The sequence below is a fragment of the Prunus dulcis genome, chromosome 3 (genome assembly GCF_902201215.1).
Source record: "Prunus dulcis chromosome 3, ALMONDv2, whole genome shotgun sequence".
NCBI lineage: Eukaryota > Viridiplantae > Streptophyta > Magnoliopsida > Rosales > Rosaceae > Prunus > Prunus dulcis.
In genome coordinates this window covers 817,941-844,931 of record NC_047652.1, presented here as the reverse complement: position 1 = coordinate 844,931, position 26,991 = coordinate 817,941, and the positions used below count along the sequence as shown (strand labels likewise).

Genomic DNA, 26,991 nt, shown 5'->3' with positions numbered 1-26,991 from the left:
TTCACAGCAAATGGCAGATTTCTTATGGTTGTGCCAGGTACTTTTCCGGAATAATCAAATTTGGTTTTATATGATCCCCAGTCACAGCAACCCAGCAATACCGAAATCAAAATGATGAAGCCTTGTGGGTATGTCGATGCTTATTGAGAGTTTAATTTTACTCAACTGAAATTCTATGCTTAAGCAAATTTTTGTGAGTTGTATGTTTCAAGTTCCATTTTACAATTAGGTGGTTATTTATAACTTGGGTTATCTACTGTAGATGTCCTTGAACTTGGCCCCTAGTTGCAATTGGGTCTGTGAACTTGGTCGGTGAACTTTTTTTGAGACAATTAGGTCCGTTATAACTCGATAAATAGTTCCAATTGGGTCCTACCGTCCAACTCTATCAATTTATCTGTCAAAGTGAGAGGATAAAAGCGTCCTTTCGGGTTCTCAAGCATGAAGAAAATCCAACACACCCATATGAAACTAAGAAAACAAAACCCAGAAGAGGAAGCAACTCCTCTTCCTCTGCCTTGCTGCTGGTTATCAATTAGGTACTTTTTTGCTATGTAATTAGATCCTAGTAATTTTCTTCCTCTTCTTCTCTCTTTCTTAAAAATGAACCAAAAACTAGTATTTGAAGAAAGAAGAGAATCCATTTTCAAAGCTTGAGAAGAGGAATTAGAGTGCCATTGATGTGAGAGGCCATTACTGTCCATAGCACCCACAAGCTTTCCACCAATGAAGACCACATGATTAAAATTTTACAAAAGCAATGCAAACAATTAATCAAAAACCATTCCAGTAGTAGAATCACCAGAGGTAGGTTAATTGTATATAGAACAAAAAATTCACACACTCCAATATAAACCTTACACAGCCAGCCAACAAAACCAAGCACATGACCAACAATACCAACCGAATCCAATACCACAAAGACGCTAACTTTTTCGAGAAAAAGGGCTCCACCAGCCCTTCAAACCCCTCCGCCGATCCGCAATCGCCATGATCACCCCTCAACTTCACATAGTCCCCTTTGTCATCTTCACCCCAAATTCTCATAATCAGCTCCTGCACCACATATCCCCGATCCTCACGTTCATCATAGGTCAATGAAAAACCTAGGACTTTGGCCGCACAAATACCAATTGGCCCCCTTTTCAGTTAGAAACTATGAGAAATTTGGGGGATTTGGAGCCCTAGGAGAGAGAGTGTGGCGAATGTGAGGGGTTTGGTGATCAATCAGAGAGTCGCATGGCCATGAAGACTAGTAGATGCACAGAGGCAATCAATGGAATCAATGGGCTCGTCTCTCTATGTATGGGTTGCAGGAACAGGAAAGAGAGAGAGAGAGAGAGAGGGATTTGGATTTGGATTATTTATTTTTAAGTTTATTTATTTATTTAATTATTTATTTTCATTTTTTAAAATGTAAAATATTTTAATTAAAATTAACGGTTTTAGCCCTCAAATGAACAGTTAAATTGACAGGACTCAATTGGAATGGATGGGAGCCAAGTTCAAGGACATCTATAGTAGATAACTCTTATAACTTATACCTGCCTTTGATTGAATATGGATTCATCAGTTCCTTTATAGATTTTGTGTTTGGCATTATCTTGCCCCTTGGCATGTGTGTCACTGTCAATTGGCCTTTTGTTTTTGTTTTTTTTCCCATTCTAGAATTATAACATAAGTCGCCCCTAGAAAAGGTTTTGGGTTCGAGTCCTAGTATAGTAGCATCCGTTTAGTGTGTATGAATTTAGTATATTATCGCTCATTCTTAAGGAAAAAAAGAAGTGATTTTCTAATAAAGATGTGTTGACTTTTCGGTCCAATATGTACATGGGTTTTGAGGCTTTTAAGAATACATTTCTTGTTGCACTTTATATACATAAAATTTCATTTGAGAGATCCTTCAAATAAGCTTATTTAAGCGTTAAATAAGCTAGAGGTCATGATTCATGACCACTTGTGCGTCTCTTCTTCGCTTTATTTGATACTTGAGGGTGCACATGTTAATGCCAAACAGAAATGCCTACATAACTCAACTGACTTTAACAAGGAAATACAAAGCATTCCAAAATGGCAACTCCAGACGCCATAACCAGAAACCCACCTCTTCAAAAGCTCATGAAACACAATGCAATTCTGGCACACTTCAACTTAGGAATATAATCATATATAGAAGAAGTAAATGGAAATTCCGGACACCATAAGTAGAAATCCACCTCAACAAAAGCTCATGAAACACAGAAAAACACAACTTACTCTATATGGTTAGGCATGCACTCTTACTGTTGTTTCAATAACATTGCTAAGAACAGCAAAAGCTTTCCGCTATCTTACTCCTATCAAGACATGCCAAACCACCCAAAACATATCTATTAAAGACATTATGGCTGCCCTGCCATGACCATCATGGCCATGGTTGCATCACCAGAAGAGAAGAGTGCAAGGATTTTGGTTCTTCAAGTTCTTTTCAAGGAATATTCATTAAAAGCTAACTGTCAAATGTTTAAAACAGATCTATCAAATACATGAATATCAGTCCACAAGGTCCAAATCAGTCACCAATTTACATCTAACATATGACTCGTCCAAAAACAGAATTCACTACACACATGTATAACTGGAGCTCAGAACTCAGAACTAGAAATTCAGTTGAGTAAAATTAGACTCTCCCTATAAGCATCGACAAACTGAGAGTGATAACTCAAGCTGATTCCGGTATCCTTAGCTCTCCGCAACACAGGATCACATAAAACCAAAATTGGGTCACGTTGCATATTTCGAACATGCCTAACCAAATGAAATTTGTTATCTGTTCTAATCCCCAATGGCCATGCTACAGATTCACTTCTTGGAAGAATAATCGTGCGGTTCATTGTCCAAGTATCTGCTTCCACAACCCATATGTCACAGTACCAAACATTGTCATCTTTTCTTTGATGGAACAAAGAAAGCGATTCTTCAAACACTTGAACAGTAGGTACGGACGCCACTCCGAACAATATATCTGGAAGCATAATCTTTTGAAAAACCTCACTGTCCAGATCAAAGGAAACAATGGAAGTGCAATGTTGAGAAGGCTCCACTGTAATCCAATACAAAAATCCATTGAAGAATAAACACTTGGGTTGAGGAAAACGGGCTTGTTGTGAAACAGGCGGAGTTGCAGTAATTCTTCTCCAAGTATCCAATCTAAGGCTGTAAACCTCAACTGCAAAGAAATCTTTCTTGCGTGGAAACCTCACAACCCTCACAACCTTATAGTCGTCCCCCCTCTCATGAAACCCAAACCCAAGAGTAACAAAATGGGCAGTTTGCAGGATGTGGCAATCGGGAAGTTTTTTGAATACTCTGATTGATGGATTCAACAGATATATAGGACTTGCCAAATTCACACGCCAAGTAGCGGAGATGCAAAGCACCCCATTGCAAGAACCATAAACTGCATATGAGACATGTTTGGGCCTAGGAAGCTCTAGATCAAAACGCTTTGTAAATTCTTCAGCATCATAGACTGAGAAGCCACTTACATCATACCCAGTGTGGATAACTAGATGATCACATGCATTTTTCAAGACATTTCTTTTGAGATGGGCGTTCATGAAATCAGGGTTGCTAATTAAACTCTTCCAAGATTTGCAAACACATCTGCACCGCAAAAGTGATTTCATACTCAATCTTGTAAAGATTTCAAACAATATCTCTTGGGGAAAGTCATCTATCTTGCTCACTTGTGCGTCTCTTCTTCTCTTTCTTTGATACTCGAGGTTAAACATGCTGATGCCAAACAGAAATCTCTACAGAACTCAACTGATTTTAACAAGAAAATACAGAGCATTCCAAAATGGCAAATCCAGATGCCATAACCAGAAACCCACCTCAACAGAAGCTCGTGAAACACAATCCAACTCTTGCACACTTTAACTAAGGAATATATTCAGATATCCAAGAAGTAAATGGCAAATCCAGACGCCATAACCAGAAACCCACCTCAACAAAAGCTCATGAAACCCAATACAATTCTTGCACCACTTCAACTAAGGAATATAATCAATCATAAAACCAAGAAGTAAAGCATACCTCATCTTGTTACTCAATTCAAACAAATGCGGGAATTCAAGACACCCTCAATCGTCCATGCCACAAAGAAAAGAACCATAAATCTATTCCCTCTCCTCTCTCATGGCCGCTTGGCTTCGTTCACAACCGACCTTAGTTTGCCTCTTGAATTTTCGGGTCTCGTTTCTTTGGTTTTTGCTGGTATGATTCTTAAGCGTCTAGATATTAATTTGAGCTTTTTGTTTTTCTTTCTTGGAGTGGAGGTTGGCTTATTAGTACCCGGGTTTCATTTCATGCACTTCCCTTTCCAAAGCTTTAAAACGGGGCCGTTTTGCAGCAAAGACTGACGTCTTCTATTCTAACAGGAAAAACAATGGATAAGGCTACGAGTGTCAGACCAAAAAAAAGAAAAAAGGCTACGAGTGAAGTTGCCAAGCAAAGTTTCCAATTTCGCCTCTTGTGTTGTTGGTATTTTGTTTTCTCATCCTTGTCTTTTGGTTATTTTTTTAAAGCTTTCTCCCTTCTTGCCCACATCTAGGGCTGTAAATCAGCACTATCTTTGAGTTTGGCTTGAATTTAGTTCATTTAAACTCGGTTCATAATATAAACAAGCCGAGACGACCGTGACTCGCAAAAGAAACAAGTCCAGCCAAGCTAAAATTTTATCAATTTTAAACAAGCTAAGATAGAGTACTTTGATATTCGGCTTGGCCTCACTCGATAAAATTTAAACGAGCTAGGCTTGACTTGAGTGCTTTAATATTTGGCTTGGCTCGTATACACCCCTACCCATAGAGAAACACTTGTGTAAAATAGAGATAGCACACAGCCAATCACAGCATGCCACACGTGATAAATTTTTCACTGCGCATTATGTAATTGGCTAGAGATAACCAAACAGTGTTATCCCCGTTTCCCACAAGATTTTCTGCTACCGACATCCTTGAATGGTTGAATTTTGATATGGACCATATGGCAACATGGACCCTCTATGCTTCTCTGCATTCAATAGAAGGGGCTGACAACAGGTGTAGTGAAAGTTGAATCACAAAACAATGTCACAGCTTTGAAGTGGAATCATATAACCCTTTAATTTTATAAATTCTTGCTGCAATCATACGTATAATAATATACAAACTTATGCTTTACACGGATTCTTTTCTCTCGATAAGCAATTCTAGACTTTTGATGTCAAGGAATCAGTTTTCTGAGCTCTAGTTGAATAAGAAGAGGTTCTTGAGGGCCGAATGAGGGATTTAGTATATGCAATAGGCAAAGCAAGTACTTTCTTAGCTTTGCTTACATAAGCCCTTCTTGTGAAGTTGTTGTAATCGTTAGCTTCTATCTCATCCAATATTTGGCGATATAGAAGTAGGGAAGCCCATACCTGCAACAGGTGAACATTTTGATCACAAGGGTCAAATTTTGTTGGTCTCTCTAATAAGATTTTTCCTTTTAACTAAGGAATCTGGAATTTAGATAAACATCTTAATGATTGTACACGTGTCATAATTTGGGTGAATTCCATACACCATGTAGGCATCTAAAGTGGTGTAGCGGACACACACAATAATTAGAATGGTCAATTAAAACCAAATAGGACATCATATCTTTGTGAGCATTTGTTCCATATTTAGTACTAAAATATGTGAGGCTTACCGGCCATCTGCTGGCTTCACTCAACTCTGTCACACCCTTCTCTGCCTCGTCGAAGAACATCCTTGCCCTCTTAATTTGATTCTTCATGAAACTCCTCCACTTGTCTGTGACCTTTCCAGCATATATGTCAGAATCAGAAAGCCCTGCTTGTGCAAGTTCATCTTGTGGTAAATAAATTCTTCCTCTTCTTGCACTGGTCAAGAAAATGCTTATAAGTGGGATACAAAATGAATGAAAGTGTGAGCTAATTACTACTAATGATAGAGCAAATTCCAATAGTAGATGACAACCCATGTGATCTTAAACAAAAGCAAAGTATTTACAAAGGGGAAAAACCAGCTCCCGCACAATTCAAAGTATACATACTCCACTCCTAGTTGACTTTTCCATTCTTCATTTTAAATTTCTCTCTCTTCTATTTTTTTTTTCGAGTGTTATTTGTTCTTTAATGCTATCGAGAGAGAGAGAGAGAGAGAATGAAGTCTGTTAAAAGATTCCATTTGCAACTTCATCTCTTCTGTCGCTCTTATTCAACTAGAGCTTAGAGAATTGTATCTTGGAGTCTTATGTGACTTTCAAAAGCAAGAACTGAAAATCAGACTGTCAGGGTCAGCTATAATTCGATAGCCTACCAGTGAGTTACAGGCCAGCTAAAATTGGATAGCCTACCATTGAATTATAAGCCAGCTTCACTCTATAGTTTTGGGCACTGCTGTTTCAATAACATTGCTGATATGATTGGAAAAATTCAGCATATAAATCGTTAATGCTGTGTACTTACTCCTCCCCAACATCCCTGAGAATGTTTGTGAGCTGATTCGCAATCCCTAACGCCAAGGCAGCATTATATACACTCTCTGTTGTTGCTTGTGATTCAGGTGAAATGCCCATAACTGGAACACTCATTAATCCAACAGTCCCAGCAACATAATAGCAGTAGAGATATAGTTCATCGAAGTTTTGGTATATTGACTTCCTAAGGTCCATTCTCATTCCTTCTATCATATCTTTGAATGGCTACAAAAAGAGCAGAAGATAGGGTCAGAACTCAGAAGTTCATGGGCAAACAAAGCTTTAAAATAAATTCACAAGCTTAATCTTAGTTTGAATTGAATTATCAATCAAATTGAAAAGGGAACTGTCTGATGGATGAAAATGGGTAGGTATTAAACTCAAAAATTTCCATGCATTAAAGAAATAGTGCATTCTTGTATGTGATGTACCAAATAGTAACTTGAAAACAGAGATAGCTGGTAAAATCCATTTCAGCTAGACATCTATAGCTTGATGCTTGACACTTCTTGGCTGGAAGCATGTAGATTCCACCTACAAGCTTAGCTCTGAATTCCTTTTCACGTTTCAAGATATAGTTCCCAAAGAAGAAAGGTAAAAAGACAAAACTGGTATTATCTAAATAAGAAAGTAGACTTTAGTCGAAACATGATGCATAGAACATTTTAAAGATTAGCCTTATTTGACTTCATACAAGACTTTGGCAGTTATTCTTACCTGAATGTCAACGGGAAATTTGTTGACTGTATCTGACAAAGCAGCATCGAGCATATCAAATGGACGACCTTGGAAAAGATCTTCTAACCTCGACTCCCACCTATCTAAAGCTGTTGGTGTTATGTGTGAGGCGTTAGGCCCATCAACAAGCTCATCTGTCCTCCTACACCACACTGTATGTGCAAGAGATCATCATAAGAACAAAAGAGGAAATATGTTTTGCACGTAGGTTGAAGTTAAGAACAAACATCCATAGCAATATATGTTTAACAGAAACATGTACTATAAGAGAAGAACAGAAAGAACAAGAATTAGGACAAGTTGATAAGATAACCAAATCATTCTTCCTAAACAAGATTCTGCCTACAAGTAGGAATATCTTGATCTCATCATTTCTTTTTTAAGAAAAAGAAAGAAGGAAAAAGAGGTACTTCCAAAATACTAGTGATAAAATGGAAGGAAGCACATTGTAGATCATTTCTTTAGCACAGAAAATCACATTTCAGTAAATCATTTATTTGGGACTTATTGCTCTGTCTCTGTGTTACTAGATGAAAAGGGAGCAAATATACTGAGTTACAAATAGACAATACAGATTTAGTATACACATCCCAAATTATAGGTGAGCTACCATATGATAAAATATTATTTTTTTCTAACAAAAGCAAGAAGCCCTTTTCCTAGGATTAGGTCCACAGTTTAAAATGAATAATAGTCATAGTCACTCACCATATATTGCCCAGATGGCCCTTCTTCTTTCAGGGGTCATAAGCAGAGTTCCTGAAACGTGAAAAGCAAAATAGAATTCAGTGAGTGACTGAAAAAGATTACTAATGCTGCAATTAGATCACTACTTCTTGACCACAAAAAGAATAAAAAAGATCACTACTTTAGCTGCAAAGTTCAAGCCAAAATTACTTTGAATAGCAAAAATCATTTAAGAGAAGACCAACCCAGATAAAAAGTCTTGGCATACTCTGCACATACTTCTCCACATCGATCATAAGCATCACTCAACAAGCTCAGATTCCCGGGAAGAACAATATCAGGCTTCACATCAAGATCTCCATTAGAGTTCAACTGCTTCTTAACCAAGGCTGCCTGCTTTAGCACGACATCATAAACCTTCTGTTCAGATGAGACAGCTATTTCTCCAACCGGGTTGGCCACCACGCGTGATAAAACCGGAAATTTGGTTTCACTGCCTAGGCCAGAGCTCCCTACAGATGAATACTTCACATCTGTACTGAGAGAGCAAGATTTCCATTTCTCTTTCCTACCCATCTTTGCTCTAATCGAACTTCGATTTCCCAAAGCAAACCTTGATGAATCTAAAATCCCAAAGAAGTTGAACACCTCTGTATTGGGGGAAACCACCCATAGTAATGCTACAGACATGTTGTTTGAACTTGAAACCTCAGCCACCAAACTCTACCCAGGTATGCCTTGTCGTCTTACACTTCGCTTCTCAAACCTTAATTCACACAAAACTCATTTCAGTTTCATCTCCTCTGAAAGAAAGGTAGTTCAAACTGCCCAAGTAAAATGATTGGCAAAATTTGCACAAAATATTGAAGTATAGAAGCTTAACCAACTGCCTCCTCCAGTTACCCAAACAGAAAATAAAGGCATTAATAGCATTACCAAGAAGAAACTCACAAGTGGGATCTCAAACTCCAAAAACAAAACAAAACAAAAAAGAATATGTTCAACAACTTGACATGCAAATGTTCACTGAAATGACTGAAACAATTATTTATAAGCAAAGTGCCCACTTTGTATCATGAAAAGCTCAGCAAAAATCTGGCCAGAGAAATTGCAGGACATAGAATTATGGTGACAGAGAAGCACCACATACCTATTGGGTTGTTGTTGCTGTTGCTGCTGCTGCTTAGACCCACTTTCAGCAGCTCCCAATTAATTAAAACCAAGTCCAAAGCATCAACATCATGACCAAAAAAACTAACAACGGCCACTATGACTTTCCCTCAAAACCTGACCCACCTCAACTCTCCACTCTTCCAGACTCTCTCCTTCTCTCTCTCTCTCTCTCTCTCTCTCCCTTACTACAATGCGTCTGGTTCTTGACTTCTTTCTTTATTCAGTTTCCTACAAAAATGTCTTCTTCTTTTTCCATTTTATAAATGTCCTTTTTTTCTTCTTCTTTTTAGGTTTTATTTTTCTTTTAATTTTAATACATTTTATACGACCTTTGTTTGTCACTTACCTTTGGGATTGAGATTCACTGATTCAGTTGTTTCTTTCACTTCCTCGGTTCTTCCCTTTTGGTTCAATATCAAGTTGCAATTTTATGTCCTAACATAAATGCTGCAAATGTCTCATCCCTTTCTTATTTCAATTTCAACTCAAACCTTGTGTCAAAATTAAATAATAAAAAAATCAATTCGACCCATCTACAATCTTGGGTTTGACTTGTGACCCGGATTAATGGAATTCTTGGTAGTTAAAACTCTTTGACTATCAATGCATTTCCAATATTAACAAAGCAGTATGAATTTCAAAATTTTGAAACTTTCCTCATTAAATGTACAGATTTGGGTAGTATTTGTCCCATAATTGGATTCTTCAATTAAAAATCTAGCATGTTAATTCAAGTAAATAGAAATACTGGAAATTTACGTCATCGGTAGAGTTCAAATTTGAAACTACTTTGAATATTAGAAAGAGAAATTGAAATATGAATATGAATGAATATTTTAAAGTGGTTCCGTTTATAAATAAACATGTTGGTTGTTTAACAAGTTTAATACTGTTGTAATCTTCATATTATATCCCCATTTGCATAGTTTATCAATAAAGAAAAGTATTTTGATTGGTATTCCACATAGGAAATAATATTTCAATCCGTTTCAATGCTATTGCTTTTGCTTCCCAATTAAATATGTTGGTAATGTCTGGGCCCGACCCGGATCCGAAAAGAAAAGAGATCCGAGAGCAATGTCAGCACTTTTTAGAAAGGGAGATCCAATAAGGATGACAACGCGGAAAAGCCGCCCAATCAGTGGAGGATAACGTTATCAAATGGCTAACTGGAAAGAGGGTAGAGAGGCAAAGAAGGGGTGGGTATGTACACGTGGCAGATCCTGAGCAAGCCATTGAATTTCAATTTGGTTAGGAGAGAGAAAGTGATGATGATGGGTGGTGTGTACTGTAGCAGTGTGGTGTGTGAAGTGAGAGGTTTTTTTTTTTGTGTATTTTTTTCCTGTTTACATAGAATATACGCAAGGATATTTTTACAACGGGTCAGTATATTCATAACAAAAGCTTTATTTTATAATGGGCTACCAACAGTTGGTCATCCAATTTATCACAAATATATATAATTATCGCATATGAGTTAAATTTGAAATCTACTCTATTTAAATGAAAAAAAATATCACTAAACGAAATGCTAGTTGGTGTGTGTGAATGAAGTGAGAGGTTGAAAGGTTGGTTTTTTTTTTTTTTGGTCTGAAAAAGAATGAGTGTTGTTTTATATTTGGCCAACTAAATAATGTGAGACAAAAGGTGTGTGAGTGTGGGGGGTGTGACTGTCGTTTTGCCTAATCTTGTGCATTTGCGTATTTGTCTTGGAGCGTAAAAGTGCGTGGGAAAAGACCACATTGGAAGGGAGGAGGAGGGGGGGCCTAGGCTTGTCTCCACACGTTTCGATGTAGGGTTTGAGGGTCGGCTATTTGACACGTAGCCCTTCTGCACTTTCTTTGGGCTTCTATTTGTTTTATTCGTTTCATGTCATTAGGTCATTGATCACCATGCATATTTCTTCACGTTAATTACAAAGAGGAGAAGAGGATTTGAAGGCTTGGCTAGAAATAGTAATGTCAAAACAAGTCCATCCAAATTGTGTCATGTCACAATACCTCATGATCCAAAATCCACATCATGAATTTGCTTGGAGATTGCCCACGTCATCGTCAACTTTTAGCTTCAACAGTTCTCTAAGAGCATTTCCAGCAGCTAAGGCTGGACTCGGGCTGGGGGGGGGTTTGGGCAAAAAAGTGGTTTCCAGTAACAAAATCGAGCCCGGGCAAATGGTGGGACCCAGCAGACTGGGCTGGCCCGAGGGCAAGACTGGCCCGAGTGCTGGCCCGAGGGCAAGGCTGATTTTTTTTAAGTAAATGTCTTTGTTCTTTTACTTTAATTTATTTTTATACTACTCCATTTACTTAAGTTTACAATGTAAATAAGGAAGTACCCCCTATTTGGATTCAAATAAAAATACTAGAAAATCAAATTCCCATCAAATCAAAATATGAAAAATCGGTTTTAGTGCAAAATACGATTTAAGCTAAAAATGATGGCTCATTAAGTCAATATATACTTCATATTAAAATTTCATAAAATCAAGTTTTCTTATTTGATGTGTAAGGAATAAAAGCCGCCAAAAATTATCTTGAGAAAATGATTTTCCAAAAAATGATTTTTTTTTTTTTTTTTTTGGTAAAACAGGGGGGTAAAAAAAACCCCAGAAAAGGACAAAAACAGCTAAACAGAACTAATAATACGGGTCTTAGTAACCCCTATAGAGTCATCCAATAACAGAGGCCCAAGCCAAGTCGGATTATCCTCAAGAAACCAGCACCCCAGATCAATGTCGTGGCTCCAAGCAGCCAATCTGTCAGCTACAGCGTTCTTCTCTCTGTAGATATGGTGAAGAAAACATTTTGGAATTTGTCTCAGAAGTCTCTTGCAGCTGCTAACCAAACCAGCCATAGGATGACAAATATTCAGATCATTACTCAGGATAAGATTAACGGCATTGACAGAATCCATTTCAACAATAATATCCATTATTCCTCTTGTGATAGCTAATTTTAGACCAAAAAATAAACCCCACAGCTCAGCTTCCAGGATTTGTCCTTTCCCCAGGTTGACAGCGAAACCACCAATCCAGTTACCCAGGTGATCTCTAATAACACCTCCAGCTCCAATGGACCCCGAACTTTTCATGAGAGAACCATCCACATTTAGCTTTAACACACCATTCTCAGGGGGGGTCCAGGCCAAGCTAACCTGGATTTTATCACCTCCCAATTGATTATTAGTAGAGGCCTTGATCCACTCCTTGGTAGCAGACAGGATCAGCTCTCTAGGATTAAAAGGTAAATCATCCTTATTATTGAAAATAAAATCATTTCTCCATTTCCAGAGGTGCCAGCAGATGACACCAAACAGAGTTTTCCAAGGGATCTGCAGGAACATATTCTTAGAGCAAAAGTTGCTGAGCAGCCAGGGGTGTAGCTCAGCGTGGAAAAAAGGAGCATACTGGTTAGAGTTCAAAAAAAGGTTCCACACCCTTTTAGCTCTAGTGCAGTCCCTAAGAATATGTAAAGTAGATTCCGAATGCCAATCACAAATGCAACAAGCAGGGTCACCAATGAAAAGCCTACGGGCACGCTGCTCATTGGACATGATTTTTCCTTGATACGCCAGCCAGAAGAAGAAAAGAATCTTCGGGGGTAGTTTGAGTTTCCAAAGGACTTTCCACCAGGGGTTCAACCACTCCGTCCCTGAAAAGAGCAAGTTATATGCAGTCTTGACAGAAAAAAGACCATTAGAAGTAGTTTGCCAAATTTGACAATCCTCCGTGGTACCCCCCAAGTCAGCAGGGCAACCAATAATTTTCTGCACCCAGTCTTCAGGGAGCACTCTTCGTAGCTTTTCAATATCCCACCAACCATCCATCAAAAAATCAGAAACTATAGTGTCCATACTAGAGTCAGGGCTAACCTCCACCATATGAATAAGAGCTTCATCGGCAATCCACTTATCCTTCCAAAAGTTAATATTGTCCCCTTTCCCCAGCCTCCAGATCAGACCTTTCTCCAGAAGTTGAGAGCCAAACACAATACCCTTCCAGGTAGGAGAGCAATTTTGTTTGAGAAGTAAATTGGGATCACAAGGGGAGTGACCCCTTAGGTATTTTTTCTCAAAAATCTGGGCCCATAAACCCTCATCCTTTTTTAAAAGTCTCCAACCAGATTTAGCTAGCAGGGCTTTGTTCATTTCGTGAGTTTTTTTGAAACCCAGACCCCCTTTACTCTTAGGTCTGCACAACAGATCCCACTGACAAAGATGAACCTTAGTCTTTTTGTCACTACCTCCCCAAAAGAAATTGCGGTTTAATTTATCCAGCTCATCACATATGCTCATGGGCAGCTTGGCAGTTTGCATGGCAAAAACAGGAATAGCGGAGGTGACGGCTTGGATTAGAGTTGCTCTACCTGCAGAAGAGAGGACTCTGCTTTTCCAGGAAGCAAGTCTGGCATGCACTTTGTCAACTAGGTTGTTGTAGGTAGACTTGGTTACCCGAGAGTGAAGTAAGGGCATCCCCAGGTACTTACCCAAGTTATTCGTGAGAGGTGAACCACAAATGTGACTAATATCAGACGCTAATTCCTTGCTAATATTAGGGGAACAATAAATCGCTGATTTCTCAAAATTGACAACTTGGCCCGAGGCTCTACAAAATTCATCTAGACACTGCTTCATAATATGAGCTTGTCGGGGAGTAGCTTCAGCAAAAAGAATCAAATCATCAGCAAAGAACAGATGGGAGACAAAAGGGCCACCCTGGGAGGATTTCACAGGTTTCCAATTGAAATTCTTCACTGCTTCCACAATGAGGTGAGAAAACTTCTCCATGCAAAGAACGAAGAGGTAAGGGGAGAGGGGGTCGCCCTGACGGATGCCATTCTTAGGGGTGAAAGTCTCAATGAGCTCCCCATTGACGCAGACTTGATAAGTAACAGAAGAAACACAGTGAATGATCAGCTGGATGAGATTTTCAGGAAAACCGACTTCCTTAAGAACTGTCATGATAAAACCCCAGTTTAATCTGTCATAGGCTTTAGAAAGATCAATCTTCCAAGCAATAAAACCTTTTTTCCTTTTAGTATTTCTGAATTTAAACATGAGCTCCTGAGCGATCAGGATATTATCAGATAAATGCCTACCAGGGATAAAGCTGACCTGATGAGGACTAACAAGCTTGGCCAAAAGAGGTCTCAGTCTGGCCACGATCACTTTAGAAATTACCTTGTACAAAGTGCAGCAAAGACTAATAGGTCTAAAATGTATCATAGACATAGGGTTATCAATTTTAGGGATGAGAGTTACCAAAGTGGCATTCAAACCTTCAGGGATTCGACATTCCTTGAACGCTTCGGTGACAAGGTTGAAAATATCATTACCACAAAGCTGCCATTGATTTTGATAGAAGCAGGCGGGAAACCCATCCACTCCCGGGGTTTTCAGGCTACCAATATTGAAAAGACTTTCCTTGACCTCATTGATATCAATACTAGCCACTAAGGGGTTGAGCTCATCCTCCCTTAGGCTGGGGAACAGCTTAGGCATGGGGAGATTGGCGTTATCCGGCTGGTTCGCACAGAAAAGCCCCATGAAGTAGTCCACCGCTAAATCCTTTAGCTCAATAGCTTCCTCTACCCAAACTCCAACATTGTTCATCAGCTTCTCGATTTTGTTCCTACGTCTTCGGACAATAGTGGAGATGTGGAAAAACTTAGTATTTCGGTCACCCTCTTGTAGCCATTTGACTCGTGATTTTTGCTGCCAAAACAAGGCTTCTTGGTCTAAAATGATATTGTATTCATTCGAGAGAGATTCCTCCAGATGGGTGAGAAATCTATTAGGTCTATGGCACAAAACTCGTTGGATACCAATGAGACGAGCGAGTAAACGAGCTTTTCTTTGCTTCAGATGGCCAAAAACAACAAGGTTCCAATGCTTTAGGGGTTCCACCAAACTACGAGACTTCGCAAGGGCCGAGCCAGACCCTTGATCCCAACGCTGCGAAATAAAATCATGGAACTGGTCATGCTTTAACCACATCGCTTCAAACCTGAAGGGTCTTCGATTTGGGCAAGACACAACGCGAGACTTCAAACAGATTTTGATAGGACAATGGTCGGATTTTGTCCTAGGGAGATGTTGAACAAATGCCTCAGCAAACTGTTGCCTCCACTGCAAATTACACACTGCTCTATCAATTCGTTCAAAGACTCTGTTATTAGTCCAAGTGAACTTAGGGCCAGAAAAGCCTAAGTCAATCATGTTATTCTCATCAAACCACTTTTTAAAACCCCTGAGCCGGTGCAATGGGGTTCCCCCCATTTTCTCATCTGTTTTGAGCATGTCATTAAAATCTCCAGCAATAAGCCAAGGCATTTGGTGACAGTTAGCAACAAAATTCAAGTACTCCCATAATTTTGCTCTTTTGGTGGAACAAGGATTAGCATATATTCCAGTAAAGATCCAAGGGCTACGACCAGACCAAGAGACATACGCGGAAATAGTTTGGTCCGAGGTACCAATAATTTCAACCTTCACTTTATTAGCATTCCAGAGAAGCCACAGACCTCCAGAAAATCCAATAGGATCCACCACTTCAAAATTCGAGAAACCCAAAGATTTGACCATTTTAAGTGCCTTATCTCCTCCAATTCTAGGTTCACAGACAAACAAAACATCAATAGAATGAATTTTAATCAGTTCCATCATATTCACTTTGAATTTGGTGCTTGATGCACCTCTAGCGTTCCAGCATAAGATATCCATAAAAGATTGTTGATATTACAGATAACCTGGGGGCTAAACCCATCCATTATAGACCAAGAGACATACCTCTATCAGGCAAACCAACAAGATTTACCCCTTCTTTGCCAATGGTGTGATCTTGACCTTCAGCAAGGTCCATGCCTTCCACTGGGCAGAAACTATCAGTTGCCTCAGAGGCTAAAGCGTCAAACAATTTATCAGCTACCCTCTCATTGACCAATCTATCATGCCCATCGGTAATATTTGGAGGTTGGTGTCCAAAGATAAAATCCCCTTTAGTAGTTTGAACGTTCTGGTTTCTCACCCATTCACTAAACTTATCACATACTGACACCGCATCTGAAGGATGCAGCATGCTTGAGTTAAGCTTTCCTTTGTTCGATTTTACAGTCTGAGTATTGTCTTTAGGATTCACTTTTTTTTGCTGATCAGTAGCCCCTCTGGAACTTGAAGCCATACTCCTGTTTGAGTTATCTTTCACAGCCGGTCTACCTCCACCTTTAGCTTTGTTAGACTTGGTCCATATTTTCACCCCAGCATCATAATTCATCTTACTGGTCACCATATTGGTTGGGATGACGTCGACAAATGCCTCCGCGGTTTCTGTTCCAAACTCTTCAGTAATCTTCTCGAGAGCATCAAAACGAGAGCCCTGGGGATTAAGGCTGTTACTTTCCCCACCCCAAATTTTTGCACCAGTCTTGGTTTTCCTTCTAGGTGGAACGTTCATCCACGGGCCCCTCAAGTTCTCCACTACCTCTTCACCACTTTCCTTTTCCATATTAGTATCTTGTCCCACTTGTTCCCCACTTGGGTCTGATTGATTCCCTTCAGGCATGACTGTAGTAGGCTTCCTTCTTTGCGTACAGCTATCACATTTGTGTCCATATAGTCCGCAATGATAGCAGATATCTGGCAGCCCTTCATACTCAATGTTATACCAAATTTGATTGATCTGTATAAAGGCATCCAGAGGCTTGGTCATATCTAGTTCAATACAGAGTCGAGCAAATTTACCTCTGTTCTGGCTTGTGGTGAGAGCATCAATTTTCAGTAATTTACCCAGTAAATTACCAATTCTCTTGAGAGCCCAGACATCAAAGCATTCCAATTGGATAGCGGATACTCTGATCCAGGCTGCCATACGGGTGATGTGTGCTGTAGCAGGGCAGAACCCAGTTCGCCATTTCTGGAGGGTTAGGTATTGCCCAGAGATAATCCACGGTCCTTCCGTCAGTACATAGTTCAAATCCTCTTCCAGATCGAATTGGACCACAAAATAGTCATTGACGAGATCGACGAGCTTCCATTGACCCTTCAGATTCCACTTTTGTTGCAGTCGGTCACGAAGGTAGTTGTAGGTGTGTGAGCGACCCAAAAGCTTGATGATTAAGGCATTCTTCCAAGGTTGGCAGAAACGGGTCATCGCTCGATCAGAAAATTGGATACTTGGGCCCCGCGTACCACATGATATCTTGACGTCATCTTCATCAGTTAGATCTACATAGTCTACCTCCAAAGAATCCACAGCAATACCAGTATTTTTGGTTAGGTTCACGTGGTTCATGAGTCTATCACGAAAACTGCCATTCTTCAAAAAAGGGGGTGACACAGAAGTCGTGTCGACCGCCGGCTCTATGTTTACCAATGGGGTAAGTTCCTCATCGCAATCTGCATTCAGATCTTCTGACGACCTTATACGCTTGGTAACCCTCGATATCTGCTACAAAAATTCTGGGTTCGCCAATGTCTATAAATACCAACCAATACTCTTCACTTTTAACACCAAATCCTCATACTTTTTTTTTCCTATAAATACCAACCAATACAACTAATAAAATAAAATCTTATCCGAAAATATTATCCAATATGAATAGTATTGACACGTAGAAACCAAAAAATCTTATCCGAAAATATTATCCAAATTAATTGTTTAAGTAAAAAAAGTTGTGAAAAAAACAAAAAAATGAATAGTATTTGCCATGGCAAGCCCCAACTGCTGGAAACACATTTTGCTGGAGGGGGCTAGGGCAGCCACTATTCACGTGAATAGTGTCTGCCGTAGGGCTAATCTTGCCATGGCAAGAGGCAACTTGTGGAAATGCTCTAATCCGATATCAAATATGCGGGAGTTAAAACAGGGTATACGAACTAGCACTTAGTTTAATAGTGTTTTTCTTTTAAATGTTAGAAAATATTACAAGTTTAAATTCATCTTTTATATTAAATTTTAAAAAGAAAAACATTCGTAATCTAATCACAACCCCCATTAGTCTTGTGCTTTTTCATCTTGCATTAGAGAAACTCCTATGTCGCTTATAAATACCAAGTCATACGAGAAGTAGAATTTATTATGTTAATCAACAAGTTAATCTAGTGGTATTTTTCTTTCTAATGTTGAAGCATCACTCGCGTAGTCTTCCAAGAGAATTAAATCAATACAAGGAGTTTTGGAATGTGGGTCATGCTAATTGGTTAGAATAACGTGTCTCCACTCTCTTGTACTCCGGTTGAATTTTCCTCCCTCCCTACATATTAGAATAATTTAGAATATCATTTTGTGAAAAAACCACATAGCTTTGCCCCAAATTTACACAAAATATAACTGCAAACTATTAAGTTGAACCATGGTTTAGTCTCTCTATTTTCCATAATAGAGACTTTGACTTCCTTTTTTGTGGAATTTTCTTTACCCCTAGTACATATATTTGGACACTCATTCTTTTTCAACACCCACTTCACATTTTCCAACATTTTCTAGACAACAAAATCTTTCAGGACTACCCATTTATTTTACTTTGCACACCCGCAAGACTTGTGCAGCTATGTGGAACCGCATAACTTCAATCAAATACGACTCTTCTAGCCGCACAAGTCCACAATATGTGTTTTAAGTTATCGTACAACATGTGCTGTGAATCTATAAATTTTTCAAAGTCAAACACAAAATACAAATGTGAAAAGAAAATCATTAAAACAAATCGTACATTTTCTTCCTCGTCGATAATCTCCTTTGTGCATTTTCCTCCTCATAAATGTATTATGTAGTTTTTATGTGAATCAGGGATTAGAGAGTTAAACAAAAAGGGCGAGTTAGGGGTTAAGGAGTTGGCGAAATAGGTGAAAAGAGAGTTGGAGGGTGGTGTTTGACAACATTTTGTGGGTATCTACTTTGAGTGCTCAATAAAATTTTTTTTTTTTTTTTTTCAGGAGAAGGTGATAAGCCTTTAAAAAGAGAGAAAATTGTCGTTTTATTTTCAGTATCAATTATGAGTCTAAATTTGACTGTGATATCAAAATAAATGGATTTTAAATGGTGTAGAGGTTACTGCTCTTAACCAATTGAGTTACAAGTCCATTGATATTCAATATAATATTTGATTCACAAATATGGATGGGAAAAGTATTTTTTCTTTTTCCCAATTGTGAGGAATAGTTGGGAGTATGATGAAATTTCAACGTGAACTTTTGACATAATGGTGTAAGGGGATGTACCTCAAGTTGTTAAGAACATTTGCCATGCATTTGAGGTCTTGATGACCCTCTTCACCTATATTGCTTTTGTAAAAGGGAAAAAAAACCATGATATTTCTCATGTTAGAAAAAATCTGAAATTCAAAGGTTCTTAAGATGATATAGTTTTCGAAACTAGACCCAATTGTTTTTAATGGGCTGTTTCTCAATTTACGGCAAGTTTGCTTTGTGTGCAATTGGACTGCAAACCCAAACTTAAAATACAAGAACTTCATAGTTTAAAAAGAGAAATCCAATGTTTTGTTTGGGTTTTACAATTCACCCTCTTACAAAATAAATTTCTAGCCAACAAACAATTCTGGATATTTAGCCTTGACATTAGACTCCAACTCCCAGGTTGCTTCCTCAATACTATAATACTGCCATATCACCTACACTAATTGAATGTTCCGTTCCTACTACGAAGAACCTGTTCTTTTCGATCCACAATTCTAACTGGCTTCTCCTCGTAAGATAGATATTTTCGAATGCTCAAATCTTTCCAATCCAAAACATGTGAAAGATCTGGTTCAATGCAGATATATGAAATACATCATGGATACAAGAGAGTTCAGGTTAAGAGCCAGTCTATAAGAAAGCTCACCAACTAGTTCCAAAACCTCAAAAGGACCAATAAAACGTGGAGCAAGTTTTTTGCCTTTGTCAAACCCTTTGAGTCCACAACGAGGTCTAATCATAAGGAATACATGGTCTCCAAACCTGTAGTTTGGATGATCTCCTTTGATTAGCACGGCTTTTGGAACGACTTTGGGGAGTCGAAAGGCATTGTGTGAGAGGTTTCACTGCTTTGGTGGTCTCCCTAACCAAATCAGAACACAAAAGTGACGGAAACTTCAGTAGCTCATACCGCAAGAATTAACATGGCCTTAAATATAGAGGCTACCAAATGCAAAATGGTGAGGTTGTATTTGTTTCTCTAATCAGTGGGACGCAACGATATGAAGATATATATAAATTGGATTGATGCATCAAACAAAATGTATGTTTGCAAATATACATAATCCACCAGAATAACAAAATGCAGAATATACAAGTTTGAATGGATTCATCAAGCTGAATTGTCTTTTATCCAAAAAAAAAAAAAAAAAAAACTAAAAGTGCAGGATCTGTGTGATAGAAATAGTAACCTAAACTACAACAAGCAAATGTATACGATGCTTCAAGAAAATACCTCTAGCTTTCTGCACGATAGTGTGACTCAACGGTGATCTAGTGTTTTGAAACAGAGAGTAAAGTTGGATGACAACATTGTATCATCAAGTTTACAATAATATATACATAAATGTTTGGAACTATATGGTCTCCAGAAAGATATGCAAGCTATACAATGGTTTGAAAGGATGCAGTAAGCAAGATATATAATTCTAGGTAACAGATCAGACACTAAATCAAAGACTACAAATTTCACCATCACTAAATAACTTGAACAAGTCGAAGTGCAGAACCTATGCACCAGAAGTTAATCACTTACAGCAAGACAAGCAAAATGACTCTCCAGACTCCACATACATTACAGTTTATAGCATCCAGAATTGTCCTCCATATTTTTCAAATGAGGTTTTTCTTTTTCCGTTTTAAAAGTTAATTACACAGAGGACAATTGACTTCCCAAATAGAAGTTAGAATATAAAGTAATAACAATTCATCTATACGTTGAAGCGGATATACACTCACCTAGATTTTGAAGATGGTGTTTCTGGTTTATCAGTTAGACCGAGCGAAGATAATGGTTTTGAAAGGAACTCCACAGGATCAGCTTCAAGGCAACTACTCAGATCCACTGGCCATCTCATGGGAACAAAAGTGCCCCTAGAGGAATTGAGAGATCATGGATGATTTAAGCAAAGTCCATAAATAATTTTCAGTCATCAAAATTGGCTGGAATGAAAGTTGGAAGGGCACATATATATACACAAGAAATAACTTTGGAAAAGCATACACACCTTTCTACGCATTTATGCTTGCAGCGATTCATCTTATCCACTGTATAACTCCCAATAATGATATCAAGACGCTTTGCTAGTTTAGGTACATCAGAACGTGTCACAATATCCCAAACCTTCATAACCTGGACATATTCCGAATTCTGCTGGAGAATGTCTACAGTCCAAATGAGATTCAGCAGCCTATTGACTTTATACTTCTCTAACAGTTGAGCACAAGTCCCATCATGCACTATAATTCCTTTATCCTTCTGAGCTCGACGCCATCCACTTGAAAGCTTGGTTAATAGATTAAACACTTCCCGACATATAACAGTGTCTTTAATCATTGCTAAGGACTTCTGAAATTCACTAGTGAAGCAAACCTATATGGCAAAAGAAGACAAAATCATGCTGATAATGATATGCAAAGCAAAGATTACAAACAATATTGTAATTTGTAACAACCAAACACCATCTTGAATTTTAATGTGTCAAATTAGAGTGAATTCTCCTTAGAGAGGTATTTCCCATTGAGTTCTACATGTTTAATTTAAAAATGTTCCTCCTCTGTAGAAATTTACAGAAAATTGGATATTAAAATTCTACACTGAAGTATGATCCGGCCACTCAATAGGCTTTGGTAATGTTAGCTGTAACAAAAAAACTGTTTTAGACTTTGACATTGTTCAGTATAAAACAGAAATACATTAGAATTGAATGGACAAGTAGCAGCATATACCTTCCATCTTGCATTTTTGAACAGAAAAGAGTCAATATTAAGTAAAGAATGAAGTTGGCCAAGCTCCAGGAGGGCAGCTGCAATAGCCAGAGCCAAGTTATTGTCCTCATCAGCATTATGAAAGCATTCCCGTCTCTCGGCATCAAGGACTAGCTTTTTCCAAATAGAGTCACTGTTAACCAAAGTCGATCCATTCCCCAAAATCCAAAGACAATACCTACACAGACACAATCAGAACTACTAAATTCAGAACCACCAGTAACTCAGACATGTCCTAGCTGCATCATGTATAACCGTAATGTAATTATACAAAAGTACTACCTTGCACGTGTGAGCGCCACATTTGCTCTTTGATCGTTAGACAAGAAACCAATTGATCCATTCCCATTACATCTTACAGTGGAGATAATTATTACATCCTCTTCACCACCTTGGAAACCATCAACAGATCGCACACTTACAGAGAAGCCTGCATCAGAATCCTTACTGTAATTTTTGACTCTCTCTTGAATCGCATGAACTTGAGCCTTGTATGGTGATATGACCCCAACACTGACCTTCTTCCTTTTGCCAGTGAAATCTGTTGCCCAGAAAGAAAATTTCAGAAAACTTGGTTTGTGTTTGTAAATGGATCTAAACCTCCTAATATGTTCTTAAAATAATTAGTGCACCGACGATCTTAGATAGCAATAGAATAAAACTACCTTTGTAAAGGCTTGCAACTATCTCAGAGACCACAGCAACCTCCACCATATTTTTTCTACTATGACCATGATCAAATTCATCTTTTCCATTGGCTACATTTATAAAGGAGTAGGATTGGTACATTTTTCCCTGAAGGAAGCACCTCTCATAGCTTCTTTCATTGACATTTGGACCATCTAATATCTGATTGTCGTAAAACTCCCTATTTGGAAATAAGCTGATGGATGGATGCATCCTATATTGGATATTTAGAAGATGCTTAGCGTGTCCCAACCCTGCCAGCCTTTCGAACAAACTTCTTCCAAATTCAGCCTTTGCAGAAACCTAATAAAATGATCCAATTCATTAAAACGTTACAACAATATAAACACTTCTGGTAGTTTGAGAAAAAGTAAATGCAGAGGATAAAACTAAAACCTTGCTTTTAACCATAGCAGGGAGTTGCCTCTCATCTCCTATGAGAATAGCATGGCGGATACCAGACAGTTGTAAGGGAATTACAGATTCACATTCTTTAAGTTGAGCAGCTTCATCAATGACTAACAATTCGAGTGGTCTCACTGCTGCTGTACCGTCCAGTTTGGCAGAAGTTGATGCAGTACAAAATATTAAGCAAGCATTTTGCAGGCAGAATTGTTTTATTAAAAATTCATTAATGGAAATGGAATTCAGACCAGAAAATTCCTGAGGAAGCAACTTCAGTTTACAAACGCACTTTTTTCTCAACTGTGTAAACCAACCACCAATGCTTCCTGGACCTTTGAAATCGTTTAGGAGTAACTTCAAACCAATGCTATGCAAAGAAGATTTAAAAGACTTAAGTAAACTCAAAGCTTCAACCATATCCTTCACCACCTTAAGTGAAATGCAACAAGTTGGTAAGTGAGTGTAAAAGTTTACCATACAAAACTTCATAACATCACCAACTGAATCAAATTCTCTCCTCATGAACTCCTCAAATGTCAAAGGATCATCCCCACTTACACTTTCTGCATTTCCATTAGTATCCTTCTTATTTTCTTGAGCATTCTCTTTATGCTTTTCCACTTCCTTTTCCAAATATAAAGAGTACTGTTTATCTGGATCCTCGAGTAGACATATCATTGATTCTAACAAATGCTTCCATCCGGATAAAGGGACCAAACACTCGTACAGAGTTTTAGCGCGATGATCAAGAAATACATCAAGAAGTTCAGCATTACCATCGACCTTCATTCGCTTCTTGTTCCCAAAGAGAATTATATCTCCAAGTCCATACTTACCATACTCAAGTGAATGATTAACCAATCTCCGGAGCCGTGCTGCCACCTCTAAAACCGCAATATTGGTGGGAGCACATGTTAGTGTTCTGCACTTCAACTTAAACAGAGCAAAGAGTGATAGACTGACGGTCTTTGTTTTCCCAGTACCAGGAGGACCCCATATTAATTTGACAGCATTCTGGTGTTGGCATTTGCTCAAACTAATACAGTTTAAAATTGCAGCTTCTTGGGACTCATTTAGACTATGAGAGCTAATTGTGGGCCATATCGTAGAAAGGTCAGGAGAGCATTTTTCTTTGGGAAAACAAACTGTGCAAGAACTCCCATCCTGTAAGAAACAAACATAAAGTTTACTAAGAACTGTGAAATGTACAAACAAATGGACTGCTAAGGAAAAGAATATGAGTCCAGATACATACATCTGAATTGGGTTGCAGAACTTTCTCAATGACATTTTTGTTTTCCCCTTCTGAGTTCAAGGCATCCCACACACGAATGTTTGTTGTCATGTTCATCAGATAGACAGCAAAAAGTGTTTCTCTCTTGCTCTGTTGTGTGTCTTGCTCTCCGAAACCTATAGGCTTCGACGAGAGTATTTTGAATTCAAAATCATCAGGAAACTTCTCAAGATTAGTCACTCCATTAACATAAGCAATAAGATAGAACCTTTGGGGCCTATTCAGATCATCAATGCATTTTGGTTTGACATTAGTCAAGGCAATGAGATCTCCAACCTGTGGCTCATACATTGGCCCTTTGTGATTCTTATCAACTTCTGTATCTTTCTTATATGTTATATCATAAAACAAAGCTTTGGGAGGTTTATGATGTTTAGAATATTCAAGTGTCAGTATCTCACAAGTAGGTGCATGCGACAGAGTCATCATATTTGAGAGTAAATCAGCATGAGTTTCCTCAATGAGTGAAGGAATGAATGATTTCTTGTAGCTCGTCACAGTCGAGAATGTCTCGGGAATCTTGGGAACCTAATGCATGCCATGCCACCATCATCAAATATATACCTTGTGCTGAAAAACCAATAGTATGTATAAGGAGGAAAAGAGACAAACCTGGTTTTTGTAAAGATGGTTGTTGAGAACATCCCTGAGAGACCAAGAGAATACCAGATCGATCAAGCTACTTCTATCTGTAATTTCTTTCTTTTTGGTGGTCGTGCTAGTCTTCTCCATTGCTTCCTTACTCTTGCTCAATTTCTTCAGTGTAGTAGTATATCATAAATTTCATTTCATGCTTAATTCAATTACTTGGCACTGAAGGGAGCCTGCGCTATTTCATTCCCTTTTGCTTTGCAAAAAAGAGAGCACTATAGTTGAAAAAGCAACTCTCTGTCTATTCAAATTCCTTTGTTTTCAGAAAATAAATAAATAAATTCAGTTTTAATTGAGAGGACATAACAGGAAGATGAAGAGACCTAAAGTGAATTAATTTTGCGGCCTCTCAAATTAGTAAATTTTTTTTTGTGGTAAAAATAACCTTTTACTTCACAGTTGCATATTGAGGAGGGAAAAAAAAAAAAAAAAAGTGAGACAGCTTAGGGAAGAGCAACAGACATTCTGCCTCTCTATATCAAGTGTTCTCTTTTTTATGTTTGCTGGACTTTTTAGCATTTTCAATTAGAAAAATCAATAAGAAGTCGAAAATTTTGTGAATTTGGAAAGTTTTAAGACTTTCTTAGAATTTTCGCGCCAATTAAAAGCTTGATTTCCACTACAACTTAAGGAAGGTATGAGATCTTTGATATGCAAGTTTTTTTTTTTTTTTTTTGGTTGGAAAATATATTTATTGAGAAATATCATAAGAGTTACATTTACAATGGATAACCAGAGAATAGTCAATCCACAACCCAAACGTAACGATAAGAAACAAGAGTAGAATCTTTGTTAAAAACAAAACTACAGAAACATAGGCAATAGTAGCAAGCAACCTGCTTCTCAGCAACATCGACGTAGATCTGAGACAAAAAAACAAAATAAATACAGAAAAAAGAGGAAGAACAGAGGGCAATTGGGCTAAGCCAATATCAAAGCTCATTACACAATTAATCAAATTAAACAAGACTAATAATGAAAAAGGGAGCTGATATTTTTCACTCATCTTTTGTCCGCTTACACTCTCTTTGTTGGAAATTGTATGTTCTCACTCCTCTTTTATCTATTTACACTCTTTTTTGTGTTATAATAAAAAGTATTAAAAAACAAAAGAGAGTGTAAGTAGACAAAAAGGGAGTGGAAAAATCAGCACTCGTGAAAATAGATAGAAACGATAAGAACAAGAGAAACATAGAAAGAGGAAAGAGAAAAGGAAAAAGGAGAGAACCATATAAAAATAAAAATAAAATAAATTGTTTTTTTTTTTAAAAAGGAGAGAAGAAAAGAGAGAGGAAAAGGAAGTGGAGAGAAAAAAAAGAAGGAAAAAGGAAGAGAAGAGAAAAGATAAATGAAAAAAAAAAAAGAGGAGGAAAAGGAAGAGAAAGATGACGGGAGGAACGGGAAGAAGAAAAGGAGATAAAAAAAAAAGAGAGAGAGAGAGAGAGAGAAGAAAAGAGAAAAAGAGGAAGAAAGAGAGAAGTGACGGGAGAAAGAGGAGAGAAAAAAAGAGGAAGGATGGAAAATTGAAGAGGTCTTAAGTTCAGGTTCGACTCTCATGGTAGACTAGAGGTCTCAGGTTCTTACCCTACAATTTAGACTATTGTTGGTACTTAAAAAAAAAAAATTTGAAGATTTTTTATAAAAGTTTCAATGAGTCTATGGCCATAATTGTTTCCTCTCAAAACAGCCTTGAAATTTTGATTCCATCTGGTTCGGTCGCATGGTAGTTCTTGATAGATTTTTAGTAAAAATTTAAACGCGCATCAAGTAAAAACACTTCTAACAAAAGCGCTTAAGAGCGAAATTGTTTCCTACGAAGCAATTCCAAACAGGTATTTGGTTTTTTATTCCATCCATTGATTTGCAACGTAGCATAATAGTTCTTGATTATG

The 26,991-nt window shown here is 38.0% G+C and overlaps 4 protein-coding genes across 5 annotated transcripts; all 4 read right to left on the bottom strand.

The window, feature by feature from the left end:
- Window positions 1-2,515: 2,515 nt before the first annotated feature.
- LOC117621015 (F-box protein CPR1-like) lies at window positions 2,516-4,475 on the bottom strand. Its single transcript, XM_034351274.1, has one exon. It carries the CDS (start codon window positions 3,771-3,773, stop codon window positions 2,646-2,648), a length of 1,128 nt encoding a protein of 375 aa, XP_034207165.1. The 5' UTR covers window positions 3,774-4,475; the 3' UTR covers window positions 2,516-2,645.
- A 644-nt stretch (window positions 4,476-5,119) lies between these two features.
- On the bottom strand, window positions 5,120-9,495 carry LOC117621014 (phytoene synthase 2, chloroplastic). 2 transcript variants are annotated; one of them, XM_034351272.1, is made up of 7 exons: window positions 9,083-9,495; window positions 8,178-8,698; window positions 7,954-8,004; window positions 7,225-7,397; window positions 6,497-6,732; window positions 5,716-5,908; window positions 5,120-5,443 (listed from the first exon to the last, which is right to left on the bottom strand). In XM_034351272.1, the coding sequence occupies exons 2-7, from the start codon at window positions 8,620-8,622 to the stop codon at window positions 5,234-5,236; spliced, it is 1,308 nt and encodes a 435-aa protein (XP_034207163.1). In that variant the 5' UTR covers window positions 8,623-8,698; window positions 9,083-9,495; the 3' UTR covers window positions 5,120-5,233. The 2 variants fall into 2 exon arrangements, with proteins under 2 accessions (XP_034207163.1, XP_034207164.1); XM_034351273.1 differs by having other exon boundaries at window positions 5,129-5,443; window positions 8,178-8,735.
- Window positions 9,496-11,730: 2,235 nt separating this feature from the next.
- LOC117620870 lies at window positions 11,731-15,687 on the bottom strand. Its single transcript, XM_034351113.1, has one exon. It carries the CDS (start codon window positions 15,685-15,687, stop codon window positions 11,731-11,733), a length of 3,957 nt encoding a protein of 1,318 aa, XP_034207004.1.
- A 3,854-nt stretch (window positions 15,688-19,541) lies between these two features.
- On the bottom strand, window positions 19,542-25,300 carry LOC117622334. The gene is made up of 9 exons (XM_034352984.1): window positions 25,061-25,300; window positions 24,410-24,976; window positions 23,146-24,318; window positions 22,728-23,052; window positions 22,345-22,603; window positions 22,024-22,240; window positions 21,303-21,667; window positions 21,034-21,168; window positions 19,542-20,158 (listed from the first exon to the last, which is right to left on the bottom strand). Exons 1-9 carry the CDS (start codon window positions 25,178-25,180, stop codon window positions 20,029-20,031), a joined length of 3,291 nt encoding a protein of 1,096 aa, XP_034208875.1. The 5' UTR covers window positions 25,181-25,300; the 3' UTR covers window positions 19,542-20,028.
- Between the last annotated feature and the right edge of the window lie 1,691 nt (window positions 25,301-26,991).